We start from the raw sequence: 20,032 nt of genomic DNA, 5'->3' as shown, positions 1-20,032 counted from the left end.
TGATAAAAATCAGAAAAAGAAAGGAAAAAAAAAAAAAAAGACAAAATCATCAAGTCTTGTACGCTGGTTTCCTAGAAATCAGGAAACGTGAAATGCTCTGATTAGGATTCATCTGAGTAGAGGAAAAAACAGATTTACAAGGCAGCAGCGCTCAGGTCAGCACTAGATGAGCAACTCTGCACACAGTTTGGGCTTTCTCCTCCTTTGCTGATTGCAATCTGGTTTCTCCCACCCACCCCCTCCCACCCACCACTGTTTCGGATCCAGATCTCCCAATTTCAGGTAGTTTTAAGTGATTGAAGTCATATCTCTGCTTTTATCCTCAGGACTAGTCTTTGTTTGATTTTTTTTTCTTTTTTTTTTTTTTAATTTTAATCTTCAGGATTATTGCTTCCTGCAGCGCTGACCTTAAAAGTAAAGAAAATAATTTGATTTGCAAGCTTTTCTAAAGCCCACTGCTTGTGTTAGCTATTTATTAATATTTTTTCCCTTGCATTCAGGCTGGTGTGAAGATAGCTGTGCTTTCTCCTTGTTTCCTGTGGTTCTGTGTTTATGGCAGGTCTGCAACCTTTGAAATTACTGATAAGGAAGGGCTCCTTTTTTTTTCTCCCCATCTATTATGCCATTATCATAAACATACAACATTGATTTTTATGTATATGCACAGAGAAAGCTATTTAGGATGCTAGTGGAGAGGTAGAATATCTATGTGTGTATATATATAAATTGGTTATGATGATGATAAATATTTTCTGGGGAATAGGTGAATCTCAGTAAAGCACCTTGTGAATCTTACAGTGATGAGAGTGTAGGAGGAGACTCAGCCTCCACATCCTGAACAACTCCTCTCCTTTGCTGTATGGGCAACACCTTCGACATGTTTGCAGAGCAGGAAAGAAGAGTTTCCCCTTCTTCCCAACATGATATCCCAGACAGAGAAAAATATGTGACATTCAATTTAAAGAAGGGAACTGGCTTAACACCCTCTGGAGGTGGGCATCACCTCTTTGATTTTCAGAGAAGGGACCTCATTCTCCACAGGATGGTGCTAAAAATCTTTAAGAAGGGTAGGACTTCCTAGTACTCTCCTCAGCATTTCCCAAGAACCATAACACTGGTGGATAGAAGTATCCCAGAACAAGTTGGAAAAGCACCATCCCCTGCCAGAAACTCTGTCATATGCCAAGGATTAACATCAGACTTGTGCTAGGGACTTGGTCACAAAATTCACATCATTCGGGACTATTTGGAGTGTCTGTTGGCCTTGAGATGGCTCTACCCACCAGGTGTGAGCATCCCCCTAGGAAATAAGGGTTCAGACTAATTGAAGCAAGCCTTGTTATCCCACTGTGTACTCACTCTCGGGAGGGATCCTGTCTTTGTGCGGACAGCCAGAGAGGCTGCGGTGATGTGGGTAGAGTCCTGTGACATGGCCAGTCCCATCGCAGCCAGGAGTTGGACATTTGATTTCTCTCTTCTCAGGTCTTGAGGGATCTAGGGATTGTGGGGAAGGGGCAGTGGGAAGCAGGTTAGTGGATTTGGAGGGAAAGATGTGGAAAGGATAGAAAAAAATGCTGAGGATCCTACCACTTCTCCAGTCAAACAGGTGGAAACCTTTGGGTTTGGAGAGGGTTTTTTGCTGAAAGTGGGATTGTAACCAAGCAGGCAGCCCAGCTCAGCACCCAGGGGAACTCCACAGCCCCTCCCAAGTCCCTCCTGATTCTGTGGCCAGACTCCTACCATTACTTTAAAGCCTACTTGGATTTTCAACCAGCCCTACTGAGCAAGCTGAGACTTACAAGGCCAACAGGCAATTTAACCAGGCAACACCCCTGCTGAGATGTAGAGGACACCATAATTTTGTCCATGCACTGTTGACTTCTAGGATGTCCCCATCCCTCTGAGCATTGAGGATTTGTGGCTAAATTCCCTCAGTGGGCTGTGACAACCCCCAGCAACCTAGTTTCTACAGGGTGCTGAGCCAACTAATTCATCTGGGGGTGGGAAGGAAGGAGTCTCCTGAAGGTCTATCCCCCTACCTTTGCCATAGTAGCTCTTTCGGATGCTGTCCAGTGGTTTGTTCTGTTTCTCATCCACCTGGAAGTGCTTTACGTGCTCTCCTGGCAGCCGGCTGGGCTCCCGCACAATCTTCACCTGCTCAGCTTTCAGAGCAATGGCTTGTTCCAGCAGCCCCAGGTTCCCCCTCGTCATCATGTCATACATCTCTGACTCGTCAGTCACTGCTGATTTCTGGGACCGGGCGTCGTCATCTTTGTCATCATCTGACCGGACCTCCACAATGACCGAGTACTCGGGCTTCGGGCTGAACTGCCCTTCACAGTGGCTTTTCTGGGTGTCCTGAGAAGTGTGAGGAGCTTCCTCGCAGATCACTTCAGGAGCCATCTCCTCCTCCTCTTCATCCTCCTCTTCTTCTTCTTCCTCCTCCTCTTCCTCTTCTTCCTCCTCCTCCTCCTCCTCTTCCTCATCGTCCTCCTCCTCATCCTCCTCCTCCTCCTCTTCAGCCTTCTGCAGTTTGCAGGACTCCTCACAGTTTGCGTCATCTCGGTGCTCCGGACACAACTCGCTGCTGCGTTCACTGGTCACCTCGATGACCTCCTCCGCATCCTCCGTCTGGATGATGATCTCCTTGTCACACTCCTCCTCCACTAACTCCTCTCCCGCATCCTCATGGACCAGGTGCACAACGTTGGATGGCGGTTTGGAGCCCTGCAGCTCAGCCTCAGGTAGCTGCCCTTCGATGGCGAGGGTTTCCTCTGCTATTTGGCCTAGGTTTAGGAGAGAGTTGGCGATTATTTCTTGATAGCTGCTATAGTTGGCCTTGCTGGGCCCAGACGTACTTGTTGGTGTGTTTTGTCCATAATGAGTTGATTTTGCTGGGCTTCTCTCTGAGGGGGGAGTGGGGGAGGAGGAAAGAAAACACGCAAAAAGAAAAAAAAAGGAAGGAGAGAGGGGAAAAAAATGGAGAAAAATTAAAAAAGGAGGGGGAAAAAGGAGTAGAAGTAATTATATGAGCTTGTAAACATCTCTTTGTCTTACTTAAGCTTAATTGAAACCAGACCCTGGCTGTTCTACCCCTGGAGCAGCCTAATTTATTGCATTTGGGAACGGCAGGTAGGAAGGGGATTTCCACGTGGAAGCTTTCACAGGGCTCAGATGCGCGCAGCTTCCCGGCCCCCCACCATCAGCAGCCATCTGGCCCCCTTGCTCCCAGTGGTCCCCAAACCTGGGGCTCAAAACCAGAGACAACACAGTGCCAGGACCCTGCTGGACATCCAGCTTGTCTGCCTGTAGCTCCTCCTCTCAGAGGGTACCCAGATCCGGGCAGGGGCACAGGTCCTGGCTCCTGCTCCAGGGAAGGCAGCCGAGCCCCTCGAGACATCAATGCGGGACCCCGGCTGCCTTCCCTGCTGCCATCTGAGCCACGCAGTGAGCTCTTCTGTCTTTCCCCAGGGACCATCCTTGATGGAAAAGCTCTCATTTTTAAGGCACCAGAGACAATCAGTGCGTATTCCCTCTCAGCTTAACCAGAGCTTTGCCGTTGTGCTTCCACCGAAAGTAATAATTGAAGGACCCCTCCTGTACATAATTCAGAGGACCTATAACTCCTGGTTATTAACACTCCCTTGCCCTTTATTCATCTGCAGAACACAGCTCTGCAATCAATAATGATAAAGCACCTTCTGCCGTCTCCGGGCTGTGGGTCTCCTCCTGCTCCACCGCCTCTGCCTCGTCCTCCTCCAGCGTCCCCTCCGACTCATCAGAGCCAGACTCCTCCTTGGCCTCAGCCTCCTCGCTGCCATCGCTGTCCACGTTGTAGCCCTCATCCAAGGCCAGCTTGAGCGGATGGGATTTTCTCTTCGACACCAGATGTTCAGCCTCCGCGTCCTGGAGTTTCCTCTTCTTTGCTAGAGGGCAGCTTTGTAAACTGCAGATGGGATCAAACAGCAGAGAGGAGGCATTGCTGAGTGAGAAAGGCACAGCTATGGCATCTGAACTGGTTAGGCAGAGGCAAGTGGGACAAACACAAAAATAATAATAAATAAATAAATTTAAAATACAATCAGCCCGGATTTTTAGCTGGTTTAACCCTTGATGGCCAGAAGAGCTGCTCTCAGAACTTGCCTTTGTGCAACTTTGTCAGCTTTACTCAGAAGTCAGCACAAGGATGTCGGGCTCACTCCAGCAGCCTGGCCCATCAGCACTTGCTGTCCAAGGACAGCAGGACCAGCAGCTCCCAACACCACTCTTGGTGATGCCACCAGTGGCACCACGAAACCAGGCAGAGGATACAGAACCAGCCACATGTCTACTTACCACTCCCATTTCAGCACTGTAGGGTGATGAAATTCATCCCTTAAGGCTGGTCTGGCCTCAAAAGTACACACTGTGCTTTCATTTTCCCTCCCCATCTATAGAGGCACCAAGCAGACCAAAATCTCTGCCTGATGTCGTCTTCCATCAACCCCAGGTGCCTAAGCCAGGTACTTCTGCCTTGGATTTGGGCTCTGTGGGAAGGCTACTGTTAGCCTGGTGAAGCAAATTCCCCAGGAACCCTCACAGACTGATGGAGAGACAGAAAATCGTCTCCTCTAGTAGGCAGATTTGGGGCAGGTGAGTTGGGTTGCTGCTCTGAACCAGCCTTTCTCCAGTGAACGTCTGTCTGGGGTTTTTACTGGGATTTCTCCATCCCCACCACCTCCAAGCCAGCCTCACCTTCTGTGTCTTGCATACTTCCCACGGATGTGTCCTGAGCCGTTACAGCCTGGGGTTGGACAGCTTGAGAAGGAAACAAGCAACCATCAAGAACAGCAATAGGACTTAGAGAATTCATTTTTAATTAGATGTGGATAAACGATGGTCAGTTAAACAGGTTCTGTGCACGAGGAGCAAAATAACCGCAAAAGGGAAGATAATTTCCCTCAAACGGTTCAGCTTGTCCCTTTGAATTCCAAGTGAGGAGGGCAGGAGAGCAGCCTTGCAGTTTGCTAAAAATTAATGAAATGACTCACCCCATTTAATTAGATGAACGGTTCATTATAGTTTTATGAGTATGTTTAATTAAAGATTTGCATGTGTAAGAGCAAGCTTTTAAAAAGCAGACAACTACTGCAATGTCTCCTCACTGCCGCTCTTTGGTTTTCTTTTTTGCTGGCACAGGATGAAAACAGGGGCTTTTGGTGGTTTATCAGGGAACTGGGGCTGTTTGCAGGATCACAGAATCCCAGGGGTTGGAAAGGACCTCCAGAGCTCATGGGGTCCAACCCCCTGCCAAAGCAGCTCCCCAGCTCATATTGCACAGGGCGGCGTCCAGACGGGGCTGGAATCTCTCCAGAGATGGAGACTCCACACCCCCTGGGCAGCCTGTCCCAGGGCTCCCTCACCCTCACTGGGGAAAAGTTCTTCCTCTGCTCCAACTTGCAGCCATTGCCCCTTGTCCTGTCCCCACAGACACTGAAAAGGGGCTGCCCATTTCCCTCTGCATCCCATACTTCAGATACTGATAAACATTAATCAGGTCCCCCCTGAGTCTTCTTCTCTCCAAGCTGAACAGCCCCAGCTCACTCAGCCTTTCCTCACAGGGGAGATGCTCCAGCCCCTTCATCATCTCTGTCCCTCCTCTGGACTCTCTCCAGGAGATCCCTGTCTTTTTTATACCAGGGAACCAGGATGAAACGGGTGGAAAAGAGCAGGCTGAGAGCAGATCAAGTTTTAGCTAGAGCACAACTGGCTGGAGATCACCAGGAGAAAAATCCTCAAATATACCTTTGCTGCTCACTGTTGGTGGATGGGATGGGATTTAGGTGACCGGATCTCCCAAATCCCCGCATTTGTTCCTGCTGCTCTGCAGAAGAGGATGAGTTAAAGACTTCCAGGGAGCTCTGGGCAGCGCTCACAGCCACTGCTGCCTTTGCCATGGGCTGCAGGCAGGCAGTCTGCTTGCTGCATCCCTCAGCACGGGGCCGGCTGCACGCCTCCCCGGCAGGGGTAATTAGTCCCAGCTCCAGGAGCTACTAGGGCTCCAGATAAGAAGCATTAAAGCAAACATTTTCTGGCAAAACCAGATTATGGCATTGATTAGAGGATGCCCAAGTGACTTGCCTGACGTCTGAGGGATTCTGGAGTCGTGTAGAATTAATAACCTCATTTAGCACTGTATCACCCTCGCCCGGGAAGTTGGGAGTGCTAATGAAATCTCTTGATGACAGTGCAAAGGGAGAAGGCATCACCAGCCCAGAGGGGATCTGGCCAGCCTGTTATTCATGGAGTAAGAGACACGGGACAACATTAAATAGTACCAAGTGCCAAGTCAGTCTTTAGGGACTCAGAATTTCTGCTCTCAATAGAGAGCTCGGCCCTTGCAGAAAGTTGAGGATGGGGAGGGTCTGAGTACACTAATGGGTACAGCAGCTCTGGGCCTGTCATTGGGTTATTGACAGCTCAACTGCCCAGAACATCCTGCACAAGTCATACCCCTGTGTGCAAAGATTGTAATTCAACCCCAAACCAGGACAGGCAAGGGCTACTGAACTGTCAGGGCAGCAGGAATCCTTCCTTCAGGGAGACTGGCTTGCTGTAGCTTATCAAAGCTAATGCTAAAAGGACAAATGATGGCAGCATGTCCTCTACGGGGGCATGGCCTTCTAGACAAGGCAGATGTGTGGTCATGAGTATAAACGGTGCCTCCTGGCCCCTCCAAGACGAAGTCCCTCCTTCCTGTTGTCCCAATTTCAACCTGAGATGCTGAGCATCCTCCAATGCCATCGCCTGTAGGTTGGGTCCCAGCTCTTTTGGCATGCACACACATCCCCAGCCCCACCATGCCTGGGGCCTTGCCTGCCAGCAAGGCATCCCTCGAGACCCTGTATAAAAAGATCTCATCCCACTAACGTGTGCAGTTGGAAGAGGGAGCTCCCCCCTTTCACTGCTCCCTCTGCTGATGAGCTGGAAGTCTATTTAATTTTAATTGCCCTCAGTCATGACTGAGGCTGCTCTGTACTGAGCCGCCCCAGACACACTCTAAGTGACTGCAGGCTGAAAGACAGAGCCCTGTTTATGTTACCAGTGACTTGCTGGAAAAAGGCCTTATTCAATGGGAAACAAGAGCAGCTCTGATGAAGATGTTACAGCCTTTTATAAGCTTTTCTGCCTCGATTAAAGCTGATTCTTCCCCCACCCCATTTTTATTTTGATGTGGTGAAATGAAGCCTGCAGTAGAGAGCAAGTAGGAAGGAGCCAAGTGGTTCAGCATCGAGGTTTGCTGAAGCAGGTGGTGATTTGGGACGTCTCTGGGCTGCGGTGTGTTAATTTAATTCCTTTAAAAACCACCAGCACAGAGGTGATGCTCGGCACGCTCTGGGCCAGGCTTTCCCATTCCCTCTCTCTGGGGAGGTTTCATGTATTTTGGCAGGAGTCCCAAAGGGGGAAAGGGGCTTCGAGGTCTATTAAAGCTGCTCTCTTTCCCTGCAAGAACCACCACACCGACCTGCTCTCCCCCTCTCTGCAGCCTTCATATGCTTGACAAAAGGGCCTCTTATTGTTATGCAGACGATGCCCTGCTTCCAATTAGTCGATTAATCGTCCAGTTAATCAGGCAATTAGGTGACAGCTGCAGAGATGGCTTTGTGGAGCACTCTGTCCTGCCCCTTATATATGTCACCTGCTCCAATTACCACCTCCACTCAAGTGTTCAGCAATAAAAGTTGGAGAAGTGGCATGCCCACTGCTCACTCCTCCCGTCTCTCCAGAGTACTAGGAGAGCAGAAATGCTCTGAGATTGGCTTGGTTAAGGTCCAATTACTCTTTGACACGCACAGCTTTCTAACGGAGGCTGCTAGGAGAGGCAGCCCCTGCTATTAGTGCCTGTCCAGGTTAAAGTCTCCTACCTCTTGCATAAGCCCTTGTGCAAGGTTTAAAGGGAGCTTAGGGATGGGGGAGGCTGTTATTTATAATGAGAAGCTCTGTAGGGCTGCAGAGGCTGGCTCCAGCTCTTTTGGTTGCTGCTGTTGGCATGCCAGTGCTGCTAAATGAGCGACAGCAGGACCTCAGTGTCTGGATAAGGGACATAGGGCCAAAGGAGGAGCATCTGGCACAAGAAGTGATGTGACACAGAATTGTTTAGGGGCAACAAGAGGATGTAAAATACGTGGAAAAGAAACTCTGGTTAGTAGGATGTTGTCCCTCATGTCCCTTGCAACACAAATCACAGGCATCAGGCTTTGCTGGGGTTTAAATCTGGGGTGGGGCAGAGGATGGCTGGAGGGCCTTCAGTCTAATGTGGCCTGTCCAGAGCTTGTGTTTTTGTCCCTTGAACTCCTGGGGTTCCTCTGATGTGTCAAGCGGTGCCCCAAGGTCTTGGACACAACGAGGTGCCCACCAGTACAAGCCCTCCCATCAAGACCTCCGCCCCATTAGTCCCACGGGTTTGCTCCCCTGACCCACGTTCCCAAGCCTGTAAGGAGCTGCAGGGCTTTGCCCAAGCCAGTCCCAGCACCAGCCCTTCCCTCCCTCCCCCCGCCGAGGAGGAGCAGGGTCCTTACCTCACCTCCTGGCCGATGAGCTCCGTGGGCACTGGGCAAAGGGGCAGGATGCAGAAATGGAAACAAACACAAGTCAAAAACCACAACAGGGGTGCCCAGCCTCCCCTGAGACACCCCCCTTCTCTGGGGCATTCTCTTCTGCCTGCACCTGGGTTTCTCCTGCCTCCTCAGGCATCCCATTAGGCAAAGGACAAATCTGTCCTGCCATCACTTACTGCCTGCCAGCCTGTAGTAAATCATAATCCTGCCTTGTAAATCCTCATGCCTGTGCTTAACTTCGGGCACGTGAGTGTACGCTTGCAGCACCAGGGACTACCTCTCTCTCCAAATACATAAAGTCAATGGAGCTATACTGATAGACACCCACACAACCCAAACACTCTTCAGTAAAGGCTGAGTTTTTCTCATGCTGCCTTCTCTATGGTTGCCCTTAAAATATGCCCCTCAATTACTTTTTGCACAGCTCAGTACCCTTCTGCTGCAATGGCCACATTTACCTCTGTTACAGCAACAGGCCCATTTTTCTCCCCTGCATTGTCACACCAGACTGATGTGAGAGCCCCTCCCTCTGCCCAGACATGTGGCAGGGGATGTGCTACTTGGTAAAGAATAGTTTGTAAGGATTTTAGGGATTATCCCCCACTTGTGAATAAGAGGATGTCTCACTGTTTACGATAACGACACACACCACATCGCTGCTGAAACCTTACATCCAGCCAGGAATCCAAATAATCAGGAGGCAAGAAAACCCACAACACAAGTCTAAATTTGCCCGGGCTAAAAACCATAACACATTTGCTCAATTTGTTTGAGCTAATTGGGTTTCCTGGGATCCAGCTCCCAGTGGGATGACTCACAAGCTTCAACAAACTGGAGGCAGTGGCAAGTCCCAGGGTGTGTGCAGTAAATTACCTTTTCACATCAAGAAACCCAGATTCGAGTGTGGGGAAGGCAGGGTGTGAGAAAATAAATAGAATCAGGGCACTCTCATTAGCAACCTGAGCAAACACCTTTATGGATGTGCAGCAAAGCCACGAAACCTGAGGATTGAGGCTTGATTCAGCACAACTGGCAGCATCTGGGGTTGCTGGGGTGGTGGTTTTTTTGTTTGTTTTTAAAAAAGTCACAGATGCTGAGAAGAGCAAAGAGAAAGGTGGGTCAGGACAAAGGAAGGTGGTCCAACACAGCTGCAGGCAAAGCTGCTGTCCTTGCAACCATCACACTTTTTCAGGCAGCCCTGTTCATCCCTCACATCCAGCCACCTCTGCAATTCATCAAACCCACGGCAACAAAAGGGAACTGGAGTGGAGAAGTCAGTCTGTAACCATCACCTGTGGCCATGGGACCACCCGAGGTGACATCCCACGCTCAATGTCAGAGCACCTCACCTCCTCCCAAAGAAAAAGCATGCACAGAAAGACCTGCGTGGGTATTTAAAGTGAGAAAACAAACAGCAATCAAGCTTTGCATTTGTCCTCTCGTCCCTGCCCAGGGACGGCCCCGTTTGCTTCTCTTCTGCCAGGCACTCTCAGATGTGCAACTTCAAAGCCGCTGGCAGAGTGTGCGTGATGAAAGCCCCAGGAGCTGATCTGAAGCTCCAGTGATTGTGATCCCCTAAAGCAAAGCATGCAAAAGGACTTTTATTTTTCTGTTGGGTTGGGTTTTTTTTCTTTTCCCTGCCTTTTTTTTCCCTTCCCCTGGGTACATGGGATGAGGATTAAATATGACGAGGACCTGTAAAGGTTTGTGGGTGGGACTATTCGAGGTTCGTAGGCAATTTTTTTTTCTGTGGGGTTGGAGGAGGGGCAGCCAGCATAATTTAAAGAGTTAAGCCTGGGCCTGAAAAATCAAAGCCTATTTGGAACAAGCAAAGTGCAGGGAGCTCGGGTCTATACATCTCTACATCTCTGCGCCGCGGGATAACCGGCTGCTCACCTCTGATAGACTTCGATCGCGTGCGTGCTCTCTTATCGTCATTTTCTAAACTCATCTGGAACGGGAAGAAAAGATAATTGTTGAAAGATAACAAGGCAAGTTCTTGTTAAAGGAAAATCTCACATGAGGTTGTTGCTCTGCATAAAACCTGGGTGGCAGGGAGCGCTGTCCCACGTTTCCCAGGCAGGCGTTTCCTGCAGTGCTGTTGTGGTTCAACCTATGGTGACATTCAGAATCCCAGGGGTTGGAAGGGACCTCCAGAGCTCATGGGGTTCAACCCCCTGCCAAAGCAGCTCCCCAGCTCATATTGCACAGGGCGGCGTCCAGACGGGGCTGGAATCTCTCCAGAGATGGAGACTCCACACCCCCTGGGCAGCCTGGCCCAGGGCTCCCTCACCCTCCCTGGGGAAAAGTTCTTCCTCTGCTCTAACTTGCAGCCATTGCCCCTTGTCCTGTCCCCACAGACACTGACAAGGGGCTGCCCATTTCCCCCTGCATCCCATCCTTCAGATACTGATAAACATTAATAAGGTCCCCCCTTAGTCTTCTTCTCTCCAGGCTGAACAGCCCCAGCTCACTCAGCCTTTCCTCACATGGGAGATGCTCCAGCCCCTTCAGCATCTCCGTAGCCTCCTCTGGACTCTCTCCAGGAGATCCCTGTCTGTTTGATCCCAGGGAGCCCAGCACTGGACACAACACTCCAGGTGGGACCTGACCAGGGCAGAGCAGAGGGGGAGGATCCCCCTCTGTAACCTGCTGGCCACACTCCTCCTGATGCCCCCCAGGATCCCATTGGCTCTCTTAGCCACCTTAACAACCTTAAATTCATTTCCACATCCTGGGACACCACAAGGACTCTGCTGGTTGGGTACCGTGGAGTGACAAACACCAGATGTGATGGCGCTTAACAAGCGATATCTCAGAGTAACTGTTTCCATCACCTCTGATATCACTTGTTAAGGGCAGAACTGGTTTATCTGCATTCACACAAGTGCTGTGAGTACCTAGGTGAGTAGCCAGCACATTTCATTGTTCACAACCCCCTGAATACACAGCCAAGCTGATCTTGTGCCAAGGAAGGGCAACTTTTCATGTAGTGCCCAAAAGAGCAACCTCTCTCTGCTTAGATTTGACACAAAGAGGGTTGCATCTAAATAACCCTTGCACCGTTGACATCAAACAGGAGGGTCTGCAGGGAATATGGGCATGAATAAGTAACAGCAGGGACTTCAAAGTGCTCAGTATTAATTAAACATCACAACATGCCACAAGGTAGAAGAAGGCTGAAGTGCAGCCACGTCTGGGGTGGCTCCACACCCGTGTCCCAGTGTTGGGGTGAGATTTGAAATCTGGCTGTGCCTGAAGGTGGGAGCAACAAAAGCAGGGGTCCTCCACAGCAGGGTAAAAGAATGTTCCCCAGAATAACAGAAATGGGGTTTCATTAAACTTGTGAATGAAGTTGCTGAAGTGGCAAAAGAGCTGGGTTTGTGTCTCACCCTCAGCCTAGACATGATCTCTGGGAAAAGGTGCATTTTTATGGAGCACAGAAGAGGTACATCATAGCCTTGGAGGCTGGGGACAAGACAATTTGGGTTTTAGTACAGTATTAGGATCAGGGACATTTCTTCCTGGGATAAGAGGAAGGAAAGGACCATTTCCAAGTGGGATGTAACACTGAGCACCTGTGGGAACAATGCATGCCTGATCCATGCCACCACACCTCCACACACACCTTGAAAGACTTTGGATGGCCCCAGCAGAGAGGTCCTCACCCTTGAAAGATGCTCTCTTATCCCCACTGATGTTTCAGGGTGGAGAGAAGGAAAAGAGGCTGCTGGGCAGAATGGGAGAAGGGAGGGAGGTCCCCAGCCCATGGGGCACCGCAGCTGAAAACACCCTAAAGGGGAAGGAAGAAATTTCCCCAAGTGCCTCTCTCCCTCCCACTGCCACCCTCCAGCAACACAGCATTAACACACAATGATTTATGTCATTTGTTTGATTGGGGGGGGGGGGGTGGAAGAAAGGAAAAAAAAAAATCATCAAAACCTGGAGCAATTTCTGCCTCCTGTCAGCATCCAGCTCGCGGCACCACGGCGTTGTGCTCCACGTTTATTACAATCTTCCCAATAACACAGCAGACAATTACTATAATTTCTATTTTTAAAGCCCTGGTTCCCTGCAGACCCATGGCTCACGTTTAAAGTGTGGAGAGGAGCAGGTGTCAAAGGGACTTCATTACATTTATGAGCCTTTCAGCAGCGGCGTGCGCTGAGCGCGCTGGCTAATGCCAGGACAAGCAGCACGTCTGATTGCTGGGAGCCTGTCTCCAACCAAAATGAAGTGGGTTGGGCTTTTTTTCCTGGGTGGTTTTATTTCTTTCTGGCTTGTTTTATTTTTTTCCCTGGCTTGTTTTATTTTTTTTCCCCTGGGTTGTTTTTATTTTTTTGACAGTTTTCCCAGGGAATTGGCACGTGCTGGGCTGGTGCCTTGGCAATATGGGTTTCCTGCAGATAAATTATTCAAAGAGGGAGAGGAGGGAAGGCTGGGGAGGGGTGGGGGGGTGGGGGGGTGGGGGGGTGGGGGGAAGGGGAATGGGCACAGCCTGTGACGTGCCAGTGCTGGCCAAAAAACAAGAGGAGGAAGGGTTGAGGCTTTGCAGGGACAAAGCTGAGCAAAACTTCAGTTTAAACCTGCAAGCTGCTCGCCTAGAAATAGAGGAGATCCAATTTCACATCACATTTATCCTCCAAAAACATTAGGTATCACACCTAAAGCGAACACCCAGGCTCCTCACCACACCACAGCACCCCCAAGTAATTCTTGCCATTGCCTCCAACACCTCTTCCAAGCCAGGATCAAACCCCCTGGGAAGATGAGAGCACACTCCGTCTCTGCATGGGCACAGGGGAGAGGAGCTGCCTAATGCAGGGACAGACCCAACTTTGCTGAGGACCAAAGGATGAAAAAACCCAAACAAGCTGCTTTGCCTGGCCCACTGCACAAAGCAGCATTTAAAAAGATATATTAAAATAAAACTCTTGCATTTAATCTTCATAGGGAAGACTGGTTACCTGGTTAAAGGACTTCACGTGGCTACGTATTTAAATGCTTTTGTTTACAGTCCTGGAAGGCTCTACCCACCCAGACTCTGTTTTCTACACCATCAGGCTCTTTTTCCTCAGCTTAAATCACCAGCAGCCTCCTCCTCAAAACATTTCATTTCCCACCAAAGTGCAGAAACACCAAGGAAAGAAAAAAAAAAAAGAAATAAAAGCTCCTTTTCAGAGCTCTGCTCCTGCCAGGCAGCTGAAATTAACTGACGTGGCCATTACTGCACTTCTGGAGCCTCCGTAGTTATTGGGCTCAGATGCATGAAGGTTACATGAAACCACTGTCCTTTATTGTTCGCCTCCTCAGCGAGAAGCCCTCTAGACAGATCGTTTTAATGCGAAATTTCAGGTCACATAGTGCATGTTTGCAGTCTTGGAAACTGACGGGGTATTTTCATTTGTTCTCTCTCTCTCTCTCTCTCTCTCCCCCCACTCGCATAATAACCAGGCTGAGGAGCTATCTGGATTTCACTCTTATTATTTTAACTCTTCATGGAAAACAAAGCAATCAGAAAGGAAACCTGGGAATAAATTATTGGCACCAGCACCCCAGCCCCAGAGTGTGTTAGTCCAGCTGGAACAAGGCAGAGGTTTATACCACCTCTCCTCACCTTAGTGCTGGATTATCTCACATTAACCCCCCCAAAAAAAAGCATCTAGCAGCTTTCCTAACCCCCTACTATGGGACAGCACAGTGGAAAGAGTTTTGTGCTGTATGTCAGGGTAGCCACTTCAGGATTCAGCTCCATGCTCTGCCACTGACAGTCAGGGTAACCTTGAGAGCATCACTTCATCTCCAGGTGCCCCTTTTTTTGTCTCTCCTCTCTAAAGGTGCCATGGTGCAGGGGCTATTTCTTACCACATGTTTCCCCCGTGCTAAGGGGCCTCCTGACATGACCATAATACCAACTGGCAAGTGAAAAATCAGTGAAGTTTGGAGAAATAAGCCCAAAAGACGGTTTAACCTGAGCACAAAGTGCATTTTAACAGCCTGCTTCTAGAGCATCACTCTTGCTCTGCTGCCACGACCACAGGGATACAGTGTGGGAACAGCAGCACAGATCCAAAGTCCAATATTATGCAGCACCCCCAAAGTTGCTATTTTGTTCTTTCTTATCTTAATACACATTTCTCTGAGGATGGAAAGCCACAGTGCTGACATAAAACCACTGGATGCCCAGGTGTGCCTGGGCTTCACCAGCTCTATGCAAATACACCATTAAGGGCCACACTGAAATTCCCCCTGGTCAGCAATAATACTTTATATGTATTCAAGAGCACCACAGAGCTCAGAGAAAATAAACAGGCTGGAAAAGCCTTTAGCTGGACAAAGGGAGGTGAGGATTCAGCAGGAATATTAATTTTACTCTGAAAGCAGCAAAGCTTCCATCAGTGCTTATTTGTGGATATAGCAAAATACCATTTGCAAGAAGCTGGGCTTGAGCTTTAGAGGGACAGACAGAGCCTCTACTTTTAGTTTTTAAAACAACCCTTAAAACCTAAGCTTGCCTAGCAGCAGACAAAGCAGGAGGGGAAAAAATTGTGGGAAAAAGAACTTACATTTTTCCTACAGAAGTCTTGAAAAGTGATTTCCCACTTGGTCCTTCCCCTCTTCCAGGTCCAGAAAGCCCTTTCTTCTGCTCCTCAAGGAGCAGAAACCTGGTACTGATATCAAGAGCCCTAATGGGGTAGGACCCCACCATCCCACACACACACACATCCATCCCTCAGCCACGAGGTCAGAGGATGGTCCAACCCCCACAAGCCTGTTTCAGGACTGGGTTCAAAGCCAGGATGAAGGAAGCAAACAGGATGCTGGGTGGGAAACCTCCCAGCATCACCAACCTTATCCCAGCAAACTCCTTCAAAACCCCAAGGTCCAGCTGGATGCAGACTAGGGAGCAAATCACAGCCGGGCAGCAAAACTGCCCCTCAACACCCACCAAGCAGCGAGGATGGGGTGGAATGGCCTCTCCTGATTTCTTCCCCCTTTGCCTTTTTGTTTTTCAGGGTTTTTTCCCCCTGACACCCTGAAGGATCTTCCAATGGCTGCTGCAGGCTGAACACTGGTGGACAGACCTGGATCTGGATGTCCAAATCTCTCACCCCTGCTCTCTTCACAGTGCTGTGACATCACTCATTGCAGAAAACAAAGAGGGCTCCATCCCACTGGACCTTCTCTAGATGTTAATCTAAAAATAAATTTAAAAAAAAGGGGGTGGTGGAGGAAGAAACACCACTTGATCAAGAGTCTCCCTCTACTTTTTTTATAACAGGCTCAATAGTAGCTCCCAGCTGCTATTTTATAACCACACTCTGAGGCTGGTTTGGCTTTCCCCCCCCCTCCCCTTTCTTCCTTTAGGGTCTTCTCTGCTGCCTGATTTAAACCCTCCTGACATTCCACCTACTGCGAGTCCTGTCCTCAGCTGAATAAACTCCCGTCTGCCTTTTGCTCTCTGGCTGCTTCAAGGAAAGAACACCCTGTGCAATGTTCTGGGGCTCAGAGTCAGGGGGAGGATTTTGCCTTGACATCTTCAGATGCAAACCCACAGCTTGTACCCACCTCGAATTAAAAATTACAGCTGTGGCACAAACATCCTCCTGCAGCCAGGCTGTCAGTTTGCATTTGCAGGAAGGGTCCAACCCCCACCCAAAAGCACAACCCCCTTGGTGCTGGGAATGAAATGCTTACAGAGCACTCTGGAGTGATAGCAGAGGCATCCTCAGCACACAAGTGAAGCGGACCAGAAGAGATGCTCCCGAGCATCACGTTTGACACAGCCCCAGCTGCAGCGCGTGTGCCTCCGCAGCGCTGACATTCAAAGCATTAGGCTGGGGTGATTTCATATGCAGCAGCTTAAACAGACATATACTTTCCCCTTGACTGTTTAAAAAGTGCTACAACACGGGATCCAAATGCCATTTCACACGCAGGGACCTAAAGTGGCTCCGTATGTGCGAGCAGCTCTTACGCCAGAAGAGGAGGGGTAGGAGAGGAACGAGAATACACTGTGTTTCAGCCCCATTGTTTACAAGCTCAGTAGTAAGCTGCCTTTTTCATACAATTATCCTCAAGTGGCACAGTGCATGGTGATTGCTGAAGGGAGCAATGTGTGCATCTCCAAAAAGGACTGCAGCAGCCAGCGCTTGTGACGGGGGATGGACTCTAGTGGCCCCTCAACATCAGCCCTACCCTGTCCTAACGGCAGCCAGCCTTCAGCAACAGCCAGCCCACTCTTCAACCTCCAGTTTGCTTGCCACACCACAGGAGAATAGAGATTTGGAAGAGACAGCTTCATTTCTCCATCCACCACCCTGGTCCAGAACGAGCGCAAGCAGGAGCGGCCATGCGAGCGGTCCCAGCTGGCTCCGTGCAGACAGCGCCGCTCCCCAGTGCTCTGAAGAGATCTCATTTCAGACCTGTCATGGGAAATTTTATCCTGCGCCTAGACTTCTTTAGAGGCAAAAAATAAATAAGTAAACATGCCCCACATCCCATTGTCCTTCAGCATGGCACGGCTGGTAATCTGCAGGATGCAGCAGGCATGAGAAACTGCCCTTTTCAGCAATTGCATTTAAATACAATGTGTATTTCTGAGCACACATCCAAGTGCAAGCATCCAGAGAGAGTGGATCCAAAGGTTAGAGAGGGATTGATTAGATTAGATGTTAGGGGGAAGTTTTTTTACCGAGAGAACAGTGAGGGGCTGGAACAGGCTGCCCAGAGAGGGGGTGAGTGCCCCATCCCTGGGGGTGTTCAAGCCAGGTTGGATGGGGCCCTGGGCAACCTTGTGTAGCTCCAGGCCTGGAGGTTGGTGTTCCTGCCTGTGGCAGGGGGGTTGGAGCTCTGTAACCCTTGGGGTCCCTTCCAACCCAGACCATTCTATGATTCTATGATTTATGATGATTGAGACCTCTTCTCCCCACTGTGGGGTGGGGGGAAAGAGGGTTGTGTGTGCACACAACATCCAGACCTAAACTATCCTAACTTCTGGGGAAATGCAGCAGAACATTAATATGCCAGAGCATTGACATGCAAAGGAATACTTTGTAAAATCGCCTAAATAGATTTAAAGTAACACATGGGGGAATCTGCTCGTAGAGAGCTGGTGACAGCCTTTAAGGCAGCCTCCTCCACCCCTTCCCTATTCAAGTTTAATTTAGTGTTTTTAAGGAAAGCCCAGAACTCATCTATTGCTCACTCACACACCTCAGGCCAACAGACTCAACCTTGCAGCTGGAGATGCACAGGATCAGGCCCCTGAGTGTCCTCAACATCCCACAGCATGACTCTTCAGAGACCTGACTTTGCAGGACCAGCACTACCTCCTCCAGGCACCTGCTCCAAAAGCTATAAACCCCCAAATCCTGCTCCCACCTCCTCCTCTTACACTCAGAGCAGTCACTCAAAGCACAGATAAGCAGAGCTGGGGGTTGCAAGCAGCAGTTAGGATCAGCAATGTGCTTGGCAGAGGCAGAGTGCTAGATGAGCACTGGGTACTAGGAATATTACCTTTTATAATCGTTGCTTTATTAACATACAACAGTCTTATTAAATCTAATCTAAGTGCTTATTTGGCAGGTTCAATAGAAAAGCCTTAATTGGGCTCATTTTAAATATAGCAACAACTGCTTACGCTGCTTTCTAAGAAGGTGTGAGCATTTCTGGCGACACCTGCTCGCAGCTGACAGCTTGTTAGTGAAGAGGGATGTTTTTAAGGGTGGATTTTTGCTGGTTTGAGGTTTTCCCAGAGCTCACTTTATTTGGGGATACAGGAAGAGTCAGTAACATCAGTCACCCAAGAAGGGTTTCCTCTACTGCCCAGGTGGGTCCATCCACCCATCTGAGATGCTGCCTCCTTACTGAGAGCCCAAAACAGGACAGGAAGTGCCATTTGCGTAATGAGCAGCCCAGTTCTATGCTTAATTAAAGCTTCCTAATCTGCTGGCAGTGAATGTGCCAGGAGGTTTGACAGCCTTGGCTGGACCTCTTTCATCAGCCACAGCTGCAGCAGTAAATGAGCGGCTCTGTTGAGCCCCCAGGAGCTTCCCCGGGGTCCCAGTGGGGATGAATGCCTCACTTGTCTCCTCCAAAGACACTACAGCTTCACCTGGCGTACGAGGGGCTTCTTCCGACCAGCCGGCGCCTTGGAGAAAGGGCCTATTTTAACAGGCCTGGTGCTGACCTAGATAGCCAGATCTGAGCCATCCTTGAAGGATGGGGCCGGAGAGGAAGGGAAGAATTTAAATATCTGGACCCGCAGCCAAATCTTGACAGCTGGAAGCCCTCTCTGCCCGGATTCACCGTGCAGGAGGTTCAGCTGTAACAAGGAGACAGGCACTTCCAAAATCCTGCCCATCACTTTGGGTACCGGAAAGGCTCCTTCCCCCCCACCAGGACCACCTGGTCCACAAGGGCAGGAGTAGCATGTGGCCACTGCATGGGGTGAGGGGGTCACCACCCTGGCAAAGCCCACACTCGTGGAGGACTGAGGCTTTGTGCTCACCTTGATGCGTGTGCCGTGCAGGCTGGCGGCTCCCTCGCAGCTGCTGATCTTCTCTCCACAGGTCCACCTCTGATTCAGCAGCTCACCCCGAAACTCATTTTCTGGGGAGGGAAAGAACAACATCTGGTCAGGTGCCAGAGTCAGCCCAGAGGTGAAAACACAATGTTTATTTCCCATCCTCTCTCTTCAGTGCCCATAAAATCTCCCTGAGGGTCTCCGTGCCCCAGGCCGAACCCCATGGTGCTGCTCCAAAGGCCCAGGCTTGAAGGATTTGCAGCTGGGGTAAGCAAAGGCTCAGGGACACCATGGGCTCCCAGGCATTGTCCAAGCTGCAAGAGCAACCTGTGCGTGCCCCGAGCCTGCCCCAAGCACCGTGCTGCTGCTCAGCCCGGCCTCCCCTGGAAGACACTGACAGTGCTACTGTTAACAACAGTGACTGACATCACTGCTGGGCTTCTCTGCCCCTCACACTTGCTCCACCCTTACAGCCTCTTCTCTCTCCAAAAATGAAGTTAATCTTTAATCTTTCACAAAAATCCACACATCTAAGGCAGTGGCCAGGCCCTGTGAGCTGGACATTCCAGACAGCCAAGCAGGGTCCCCATATAGGTTTCCACAGTAACTCCCAGCAACACCAGTGTTATGGGAGGAGGCCTTACAGCAATACCCAGTGAAGGCACAAAACAAGGGTCTCAAAGTTGCTGCTTTGGGAGCAAGGGAGAACAGAGAGGAGCCTCTATCCAAGGGGAACAATTATGGAAAATACACGCTTTAGAAACAGGTTCTTGGCCCTTTCCTCTCATGTGATACCACTCCAAACATCTTCAGCGGGGTGAGCAGCAGCCCTGCTGCACACAGATGACCCTGCAGCAACTGGACCAGCACAGAGGAGCTGCTGTGGCAGAGCAGCAGCATGGCACGG

At 49.9% G+C, this 20,032-nt stretch overlaps 1 protein-coding gene across 1 annotated transcript in view; it reads right to left on the bottom strand.

Annotated features, from left to right (window-relative positions):
* MYT1 (myelin transcription factor 1) overlaps positions 1-19,206 on the bottom strand; it is a gene marked incomplete at its 3' end in the record, with an annotated part of 45,341 nt that extends 26,135 nt beyond the window's left edge. Inside the window, exons 1-7 of the mRNA XM_084271713.1 lie at positions 19,111-19,206; positions 10,494-10,548; positions 8,559-8,589; positions 4,735-4,797; positions 3,699-3,946; positions 2,040-2,906; positions 1,360-1,494 (exon numbers count right to left, since the gene is read on the bottom strand). Coding sequence (XP_084127839.1) covers positions 1,360-1,494; positions 2,040-2,906; positions 3,699-3,946; positions 4,735-4,797; positions 8,559-8,589; positions 10,494-10,548 — 1,399 coding nt within the window. The 5' untranslated portion in view covers positions 19,111-19,206. The remainder of the gene's footprint in view (positions 1-1,359; positions 1,495-2,039; positions 2,907-3,698; positions 3,947-4,734; positions 4,798-8,558; positions 8,590-10,493; positions 10,549-19,110) is intronic.
* Between the last annotated feature and the right edge of the window lie 826 nt (positions 19,207-20,032).

Source organism: Gallinula chloropus, assembly GCF_964237585.1.
Source record: "Gallinula chloropus genome assembly, chromosome: 16".
In the NCBI taxonomy this organism is placed as follows: domain Eukaryota; kingdom Metazoa; phylum Chordata; class Aves; order Gruiformes; family Rallidae; genus Gallinula; species Gallinula chloropus.
This window is presented reverse-complemented; position numbering and strand designations above follow the sequence as displayed.